The following is a 10424-nucleotide window of genomic DNA, read 5'->3' on the forward strand; positions in this document are numbered from 1 at the left end:
GAATGATGGGTCACACTATGAAAAGCAGTGGAGGTTTCTTACACACTTATTATACTGTGGTCTCATTGACAAATAAGGCTTTCCTCTGCCTCAGAGCTAAATGACATACCAATAATCTCCCAAGCCAACCAACCAAGCAATTAATTTCTAGTATTGGAGTGAAAGTCAACTCTGAGTGAGCAGATCTCTATGAAGTCACTGAGCAAACATACCTAGGCAAGCCAAGCCACGAGATCCAGAGGGGAGACCAGCTGAATCCGTGCTCCTTGATGTCCAGGGAAGGCTCTGTGGAGTTCAGTGGAATGATTTCCAAGGCTTTCAGTATGACTGAGTGGGAAGCTGCATTGGACTTCAGTGCTGAGACGGCTTCATAGTAGTTCAGCTGAGTCAAATCAATTCCATTTATGCTCAGAAGTACATCTCCTGTCAATTAAATAAGATAGCAAAAGGTCTGTAATAATCCCAAGAAGTCCATTTCTGCCTCAAGCTCCTACTGGAATCCTGTGTCCAGCCTCACTTTAGTGCCCAAGTCCAACTTTTTCAGTTAAAAAGAAACAGAACTGAGTTCCTAGAGCACCTTTCCTTACCTCGCTTGATCCTGCCATCCCTGAAGAGGCACCCAATGGGCTGCACACTGGTTACATATATAGGGAGCTTGTTTTTGTTATCCCTTCCACCTCCGATTGTTATTCCCAAAGATTCTTTTGGTTCCTTTTTTATTGCAACTGTCTTTTCATGACTTGCGTATCCCTGAGGTAAATCCTGCATAGGAATGACAGTACAAAATGCAGCTTCATTAATGCAGCACTGAAGTCCCAGGAGCACCACAGGGTGATCTGTGTAGTTTCTACTTTTGTCACACAAAAGCCCTTGAGCTCCAAACCAGAAGAATAAGTTTGTGTCATCGTGCAATTCCCTGAACACCTTGTGCCTGATGGATGGCAATAAGCAAGTTTCAAGTATCTCATGGATGGTAAATTTCCCCACTGCCCTTTTCAGAAAATAAAGAATTCAACATTGGGTCTGCATCAACATTAGAGACATCTGAAGAAATTTTGACAGGCTTTTCCCTAAAACCTGTGTTTCCCAGTAGATGACAAATATGTTTCTCCAGTACAAAAAGGCACAAACCTCCTGCTTTTCATAGAATGTTAGGGAGTTGGAAGGGACCTCTGAAGATCATTGGGTCCAACCCCCCTGCTAGAGCAGGACCACCCAGGGCAGGTCACACAGGAACACATCCAGATGAGTCTTGAGAGTCTGCAGAGAAGGAGAATCCACAACCTCTCTGGGCAGCCTGTCCCAGGGCTCTGTCACCCTCACAGTAAATAAGTTTTTGCTCATGTTGAGGTGGAACTTCCTGTGCTTTTGTCTGTTGCCTCTTGTCCTATCACAGGGCACGTCTGAAGAGACCGGTCCACTCTTCTTGACACTCACCCTTCAGATAGTTGTAAACATTAATAAGATCCTCTCTCAGTCTTTTCTCCAGACTAAACAGCCCCACGTCCCTCACCCTTTCCTCATCAGATGAATGTTCCAGTCCCTTAATCATCATCATAGCCTCCACTAGACTCTCTCCAGTATATCCCTGTCCCTCTTGAACTGGGAAGTCCAGAACTGTTCACAACTTTCAACAGCTCAAGAAGAAATGGAGCTACTGCTCAGTCCTACATGATAAATCACCATCACAGAGCAAGCATAATAGATCTGCTAGACCAAGAATAACCAGCACTTTCGCCCTTACTTAGAAAATTTACCTTCTGGTAGTTAGATTTTCGCCTGTAGTGAGTCTGGTCTAGTCGTCTCCGGTGGTGCACGGGGCTCCCTCCGTTGCTGCTGCTGCTGCTGTTTGAGGTGCTGCCATCTTCTACTGGCTCTGAGAGCTGCACCCCTGGCTGCCTCAAGACAACAAAGTTCACTCTTGAGTCACTGGTCTGCCAGAAGAAACAAAAAGTGTAAATGAAATAGGAAAACAAATTAGAAATCAGGGATGGCCCCTGTCATGTTCCTGGGGAGACAGAAGGGCTGGTGTCTGTTCTGCAAAGGGGCTGAAACAGGGCTGTGCAATGTGAGGTGAAGAGCCACAGAACCCTGTGGTGAAAAAAAAAAAAAAAGGGAATTAACAGATGTTCATCAGAAGGGACAGGAGTAGAGGCAGGTTTCACCCGTGCCTCCCTCACCAACGCTGACCAAGTGGAAAGTGATGATTAATTCCTCCACTTCAGTACAAAAAAACCAAAATAGCACATTGTGTTGTGAGCCAGAATCCTGACTGGTCCACACCATGGATGACTGTGGTACTAGTCCTGGCTGCTTTTACTTTGAATGTAAAGAAACTGTTAAAGCTTTTTCCCTCCCAGCTTTTGTACCATGTCTATTGTTCAATATCTTCCACCCATTTTTCCCCTCAGAGTACCTGAAGACATGACCTTTTGTCTAAGATTGCTGCCAATTAAACACTTAACCAGCTGTATGTCTGGCTTTGGCAGAGCTACAGGGAAAGTATTCATTATTGTTCCTGCTCTTCTAATTCGGTTTGTTCCTTAGATAATTGGACAAAACCTTATTGTGACTCCACTGGGCAAGGCCTGTGTGCTCACTAGGGGCACTTCCTGCAGGGGAGGAGAGAAGTATGGTTGCTGCTCTCAGTTCTTGATGTGGAACCTTACTCCCCTGGTGCCAAAGCACGTTGGCAGCAGTGAATTTCCCTGCCTTTGGAAGATGCCATCAACTGTTTTGGTTTGGTTTTTTATTTGTGGTTTTGTTGTTGTTGTTTTATTTTTCCTTTTATTTTAAAACTAGTATAGGAGAGTTTTACTTTCTGAAATGGAATTCAAAAGCCTTTTGCCTCCAAAGTCACTTTGGCTAGATACATTTTTTTTTCTAGACAGGTTGGCACACATCCATGTCTTCATAAAACATTGCATCCTAAGATGGGGATTTGTTCTGCTCTTCAGGAGTACCAGGTTATGTGCAGTACATGTGGCAGTGCACACACACATATATATATATATATAAAAACACACACACAACTGAAAATAGTACTTTATAATACAGGTAGAAAGACTTTTCTGCAAATGGTTTGCAATTAAAGTTACACTTAACCAAGAGTTTGAATTAGCCCTCAGAAAAACAGATGTTTGGAAGACTCAGTTACACACAAATTGTCACTTCAAAAGGAACTCAACCCCCAAACCTCCTGAAGCTGGCTCTGAGACTTTGGTTATTGATTTCAGTGGGATCAAGCCAGAGTTCCTCACATGGGAGTTACAATTTACACATTACAACAAAAACACAGCAGCACTTAATGGGATGCAAACAAAATTCTAAGACGTCATAGAATGGAATCACAACTATAGCACAAGAAAGGATCTCAGTACTGGAACTCTGCTCTCTCCTTTTCTCCCATGCCACTGCACTCCTCTGCTGATTACCAGGAAGAGAACTGGCTCTCCCTCACTCTGCTGACCTCAGATCCTTCCCGGGATATAAACAGTATGTGATGAGATGTATTGTGTCGGGATCTTTAGATAAAAACAGAAACTGGAGGTCATTACCTGGGGGAATAAAGAATTTAAACTGATCAACATGGTATCTGCTGCACACATAGCAATCCTTCGTTCTTAACCAAAATTCCTTGCCCATTCCTTTCACCAAAACATTTGGCATGCTGCAACAGGACAGCATTCCCACTGCACAGGGGAAGACCACCTCTCTTCTACCCATTTAGTATTTTAACATGTTTTTAGCCTGAGGTGCCTCATCTTGTTTCCTGGATTCCCTTCCCAAATCCAGGTAAAATGAGAGGAGGGCTGCAGATCAGACAAAGGGGTTCTGTTCTGTGCTGCCAGCCTATCACATTTCCCAGCAAACACCTTCAGTCTGGCTGTGTGAAGCACGAGGTGCTGTAGATGCTCCATGCACCTACAGAGTGCACAGGAATACTCCAAACACCACAGCAGAAAGAAGATCCAATTGCCTCAGATGAACTAAAGTGCCATGAGCAACTGCCTCACTCAGACTTGTCAGAGATGACTCATGATGAATTCTCACTCTTCATGTTTATCTTCATTTGGAAGTGGTGCTTCCCACACATCTGCAGGGAAGTCACTTTCCCAAAGAGATATTTCAGGGAATGCAGTATGTGTTCTGTTAGCCCTTGGGTCAGAACAGGAGTCCTGCTATCAACACAGGCAGCTCCAGAATCATCAGCCACACAACATCACCATGTCATCAATTACCTGGATTATCTGTGCAGCAGCCTCAGGTGTTCCTTGCCTCAAATCCTGGCCATTTATTGAGAGGACTCTGTCATTCCGACTCAGCTTCCCATTTTTGGCTGCCAAACCTCCCTCTAACAGGTCTAGAATAAAAATCCCTGCCTCATCTGTCTTCCTGATCAGTTTGATTCCCAAGGGCTCAGATCGGTCTCTCTTTATCAAGGTAACGTGGATCACTTCCCGATTCGTGGAGCTGGAATCCTGCTGTGCAGTCTTATTGGAAAACCCCTTCTCCTGCAGGACCATGAGGTGGAGAACAGGACCTGGGTGGCGCAGGAAGGAGACAGCTTGGCAGTGAGTCACACTGCTGATGTTGACGCCATTCACCTAGAAAGACAAACAAACCAGAGTCACTCATCAGAACCTGCAGCATTTAGGTCCTGTCCACAGTGTGGAACATCAGAGCTGGAGACAGGATGCACAGCTCCCCGTGCAATGCCAGGGCTGAGGCAGCTGCTTCTTCTGCACAGTGGAGAGCAGAGTTTTCTAAAAGAGATTGCAGAAGAAAGCAGGTGAAATGAGACCAGCGTTGATGGTGAAGAGCTGAGGATAGGGATGAACCAGGACAACTCACATAACTAAAAATCTGAAACTGCAAAATCCCAGCTCATTACAGCCATCCCACAGCAGCACAGAACTGATTTCCCTTCACTTGCAGCATTCAACACACACCTGGAGGAGAAGACTCAAACTGGAAACTACCCATCCTCATTTTTAAGTTGTGGAGTGGTCCATAGTCCATAGTCTACAAGCTTCCGGAATCATCAATCTAGTTGTGCTTTTATCCAGGTAATTCTGAGAAGCTACTTTTTGCATTTTCTGGTGTCACATAAGACTCTGTGCAGTCTTTTAGGATGTTCATAGAGCTGCTATGGGGACATGTACAATTTACCTGGATAAAATAGAAGTTACTGTATTGATCTATTCAAGAAACTGACTTGCAGATCATTTCAGCCACTTGTGCCTGTGGGCTGCCAGTCTGTGCTGAAGGCCACAGTCCAATTAGGTCTTTATGGCTTGTCAAATAATTGGGCAGCCCTGGCCAGAAGATGCTGAGAGTTCTCCCTGCACATGGGTTCACAGCTGCACACAAGCTTCGGTCGCCTTGATCAGCCCACTGCCATGCAGGGTGATTAATCTGGATTAATCTGGAAACTAAATGTGGCCATGGGTGAGCACACGCTCATTGTTCCTCACGTTGCGTATCTCATACTTACTTCAAGTCATAAGGTCCTAACTTTGGACCTGCCCATTGAGAATATGCAGCTTAAGCAACACAGTAGAGTGAGCAATTATAAGACTTCCTATCTAGAGCAGAACCCTTTGGAAAGAAATGGTGCTACTGGGTGAAACTGATCATAGAAGTATTTGTTCTTTATCTGAAATGGTCTAAATTTCGAAAAGCTATCAAATACATGCAAGGTAAAGACGAGCCTGACTGGAATGAACCTCAAAAGCCTGCTTCTCAGCCCCAGCAGACACACAATGCTACTGACACATGGGGCTGATCAGTGCTTTAAAAGCCTCAACTGCAGAGATTCCCCAGTTTTTCTAGGCAATCCTCCTCCTCTTGTTCTGATCTCAAGTCAAGAGAAGGAAAGAAACTACCAGTGGAGTTTTACTTACCTCAAGAATATGGTCCCCAGGTGCTATTCTTCCATCTGCAGCAATGACAGAATCCCTCAAGACTTCCTGAACAACAATGTTTCCTAGTGGGGTGTCTTTACCCCCAACTATCCTCATCCCCAGCTCTTCCTCCGGATCTTCTCGGTGAATTTCAATTGTGGTGGTTTCAGCCACAAGACTAGTTCTCTGTGGAAGGTCTGCTTATGGAAAGGACAGGAAAAGCAACACATTAACAGAATTTTCCTTCACATAGCACCATGAAGTTTGTAACACTGGCAGGTGGTGTTCAAAGTAGTGTCTGGAAAGAAAGCAGTGATCAGGAGAGGAGAGAAAAGGTCAGATTAATAACTTTAAAAGCCCCTGCTTCTTGTTTAGTTTCTCCAGAGTGTTTCCCAACTTCTCCTAGCTTTTCGCAAACTTTAACTCTTTCATTATTATTTCTTCAGATTTATTAAAGGGTATTCAGTGTGTTTCACTTACCCTTCTGCTGTCACAGCTGGCCTGCTAGAAGCACCCACATGACAAATGCCAAATTCCACGATGCCCATGAGAAGAGAATTACTGAGCTGTAATTACTGGTCTGCTGTTGTGGTCACTTTACCACAGGCAGCTCACTGCAATTTCCCTCCTCTAATTTCCTTTCTCTCTCTTTTCCCATCCCCCTGTAGCACATGAGTTATGTCTACTCACTTCACAGCATCCTGAAGACTAAGCAATGCTTCTCAGACACTTTCATCTTCAAGGTTGTTGTTAGCAAGTCATATTAAATCTACCAGCACTGCACCATTGAGGTAGGCCCAATGCTCTAATAAAGGCAAGCACACTGCCTGACCAGGTGAAATGCAGTAGTCACACAACAGACGCAAAACCTGTCCCAAGTGTCCTTGGGGAAAAAGCCAAGAGAGAAGTAAACTGACCTGGGTATTAGCTCTGGCACAGGCACAGCGGTTGCCGGCTCCAGCGCCTGCACGCTTGGAAACTTGAGACTAACTTTAAAACAAGGCACAGAGACTTCCACGCTGCTGCCTCCTAACAGGGGCTGAGACAAGCAACTCTATGCTGGAGATGGTTTTTATCTGCAAGGGTTTAATAACTGACTATTAATCCAAAACCTAAGTTATGCACTAAAAACACGCTTGGTGCACACCATTAGGGAAGCACTGACCACTCCAGGAAACCGACTGTGTATTTAACTTTCTTAACAAGATTAAGAAGCCAAAACATTTCCTAATTGCTAATTATTTAGCTTCTGTAAGTGCTGCATGTTCCCATTGACAGGGACTGCCTTTGTTTCTGCAAAGAATGCTGAAAATATTCCCTGCAGTCTAACAGAGATTCCCAGAATTGTTTTGCACTGACAGTTCTGTGCTTATGAGCAGATCCTGCCACTCCTGATGCACATGAATGCTCCTCCCCTCTGCTCAGGGACAAGCTGAGGAGAGAGGTTACTCTGATGGCTACTAATGGCTGAATAGCACTGAGGAGACCTAAGAATGTTGGTGAGGAGATCTAAGAATCTTGGGGACACCTTAAAAATTTAGTTGTCCAAGATAATTACCTCATTTTTCGATTAGAAAAGGTAATTACATAATTACATTTCTGCATCAAACTCTCACCTTCCTCAGTCTCCTCAAAAGCTGGATTAACCAGTCCGGGCTCTGCAGTCCCTAGTGATACCACAGCAGCTGCAGAGCTTTCTGCCACAAGTGATGATCCTCCACTTGGTAGCTCTGGATCTTTGGGTGTACTTGTCTCCACTTTGGTAGGAGGATCTTCTTTCCCTTTGGAAATGGGATTCTTTTTCCTCTGTAGTAGTTCAGATTTGTATTTCTTGAAACCAGGACACCTAAAGAGAGATGGTCAGTGACTGTAAGTGATTAGTCTTTGCCTGTGTGGTAAACCCAGCACACAAGCTCTGGCTGACGAAGGTATGTCAAGAAGCATGGTCAAGATTTCCTCAGCTGCAAAGCTTGTATCCCAGATGCTGGAGTTTATTCCCATTTTACGTTCAGCTTCTACTTGAACTACTATCAGCTTAAGGCTTAAGAAAGGGCTTGTTATTTTAATACTTTCAAAATTATTAAGCAAATTATTTTTAAAAGGAGAATGTAATAAGAACGGGAGTCTCCCTTGCCAAATATTTACCTGGCAAACACTTGGTGAAGAAAACAATATCCCTTAAAATATAAGCAAACACTCAGCTCTGCCCTTTTAGTGATGACTATGAAATGTATCTTTATGCAAAGCAAGTGGCTCAAGTTTCAAGCTCAGCCTTGAATTAGGCTGTGTTTTCAACAAACCAGTAACCTGCAAGAGCAGCAAGTGAGGCTTCCTTACGTTTTTTTGCTGCATGGAACCCGACCCTCAGCCAGTCCACACAGGTGATGGCTCTACTCAAATGGGAAGAATTTAGAGGAGTTTATCATCCCACCAACTGCTCCCCACACGGAGGTTCAAGAAGTAATTCTACATTCAACAAGATGTGCTCTATGTGCAGCTACACCGCAACCCGCCTGTCTCAGCAGAAATGAGCAAGGAAAAACAAGCTCTTTTATCAAGAGTACTTATAAAAAAGGTGGCAGGTGAGGAGGGTGATGAATGCAAAAGCAGCACTTTCAGAGACATGAGTAGCATTGGGTGTTTACCAGAGTCACTTTTCAAATTAAACTCAACTATTTACATTCTAGCTAAACAAGTCTCATCCCAGTATTACTTCCCCTGGTTTATTCCTAACCATCTATTCTCCAAGCAGTAAGATAACCCTGAAACTTAAAGGCAGAAGTTGATTGATCCACTTGTGCATATGTCCCTCTTGAGATGTTGAGGAGCAAATTCATTTTGCAAAGGGCAGAGAAATCACAAGAAAACAAATTTCTAGGTGCTTATTTACTTGAATCTCCTGCTATCAGTTAACCTCACTTAAAACTAAAAAAACATGCAAGTCCCAGAGTAACTTTTTTCTCATCTTTTTTTCATTTTTCAGTTTAACTGTGCTCACAGTCCAGGTGAAACAGTCTCGATTTTTAGGTCACACCCTCACCAGGGAATATAAAAAGAACTATGAAATGTATCAGAGAATGATACTGTTTCCAGACAGGTCTCCGAGGTAAACTTTGGAGGGTGCCTCCCTCTTCTGTGTTTTAACTACTGTGCCAGAGTGATTAACAAGTGACAGAAGTTTACTGATACCAGGGTAGATTTACAGCACAGAGAGGAAGGCCCAGCCCTGGTATGGGTCATGGCTCCAGCTTCACAACAGCAGCCCTGTCCCTGAGCATTTAGCTCTGCCTGGTAACAAGAAAGCTATGCAAAGAGTTAGCTCGAGAAAAATTACATTATAACCTTTCACAGCCTGAGAAAAGGGGCACACAGGAACCTTCCCTTCACTTCCCTGGCTCTAACAGAAGGTCTCAGCTTATGGGAAATGAAGAGAAGCAAGATCCACAAGGATTCTAGGCTGGAGCTGCAGGGGTATCCTGAGTTTAACTGTTCCCTGTGCACTGGTTTACCTATTTTAAAACAGGTAATTGCCACAAAAATCTGCAACAGAGCTGAAGGAAACAAGCCCAGTGCATTTCTCCCTGCACACTGACAGAGCACACACTGCCAGGGCAGGTCTGCTGTTACCTACAGCAGGGCTTGCTTGTACTTAGCTCCCTCCTGCAATCATTAACTAGGTAGGAACACATGTTCTTCAAGCACCACGGCAAGAGCTCTTTGGCACCTGCACTTCTTTAAAGCTACAATATTCCACTTGCCACCAGTTCAACCAGCAGTGGAAGCACCAAAACACCTCTCTGCTGACAAGCACTGGAAAAAAACCATCTTCATTCCTCTGTAGAGACCAGGGGGGAAGGACAAGAAGTATTTTTCACTTCCTTCTGTTTTCCAGTAAAAAGGGAAGATAATGGAAGTAAAAGCAGGTGATTCAGCAACTGCATAATGTTCAGCTTGGAGGCACCTACGTTATTTGAAAAAAGACTTACATATTGCATATCTTAATTGGGCCAACTAAACTGGCAACACTGCAGATCCCTTCCTTCCAGAATGTTGACTTTTTGTGCCTGTGTTCTCTGTGCAAGTGGAAGAAGAATAAGCCTGTTTACAATAATTTTCAGAATCAGGTACCCCAGACCAGGACACACAAATTTATATGCATTTGATAGGTTTTGTGTCTGGGGACAGCTGACCTCCCTAACAGAGACACAATTACACTGTCTTCACCCACCCACCTTCCTGGCCTCACCCTCTGTCATGTGTGGTGTCCCATCTTGCCCCAGTTTAAGGACTGTTCTGAGAATGGATCTTTCTGGTCAGAAGCACAGCAGACATTACACAGGGAGCGATCATACAGTGTAAGTGGGAATTCACCTGTTCTGCAGATGAGCTTCTAGTTCACACCTCTGCATTGTCTGCTGACACTCTGCCTTGAAAGGGCAGAAGACAATCAGCTTATCCAGCAGGTTTCGTACTAGAAGGCTGGACTTGTGGCACTGCTGGAAAGAGAGCTTCTTCCGA

The 10424-nt window shown here is 44.2% G+C and overlaps 1 protein-coding gene across 1 annotated transcript in view; it reads right to left on the bottom strand.

Moving 5' to 3' along the window:
• The window catches only part of LOC104390507 (ligand of Numb protein X 2-like), a 14078-nt gene that overhangs the window by 3359 nt on the left and 295 nt on the right, over window positions 1-10424 (bottom strand). Inside the window, exons 2-8 of the mRNA XM_009999646.1 lie at window positions 10278-10424; window positions 7523-7752; window positions 5907-6103; window positions 4242-4607; window positions 1758-1934; window positions 588-762; window positions 213-423 (exon numbers count right to left, since the gene is read on the bottom strand). Of these exons, the coding sequence (XP_009997948.1) occupies window positions 213-423; window positions 588-762; window positions 1758-1934; window positions 4242-4607; window positions 5907-6103; window positions 7523-7752; window positions 10278-10424 (1503 nt within the window). The remainder of the gene's footprint in view (window positions 1-212; window positions 424-587; window positions 763-1757; window positions 1935-4241; window positions 4608-5906; window positions 6104-7522; window positions 7753-10277) is intronic.

The sequence above is a fragment of the Chaetura pelagica genome, unplaced genomic scaffold, assembly GCF_000747805.2.
Source record: "Chaetura pelagica isolate M959 unplaced genomic scaffold, ChaPel_1.0 scaffold456, whole genome shotgun sequence".
Lineage (NCBI taxonomy): Eukaryota > Metazoa > Chordata > Aves > Apodiformes > Apodidae > Chaetura > Chaetura pelagica.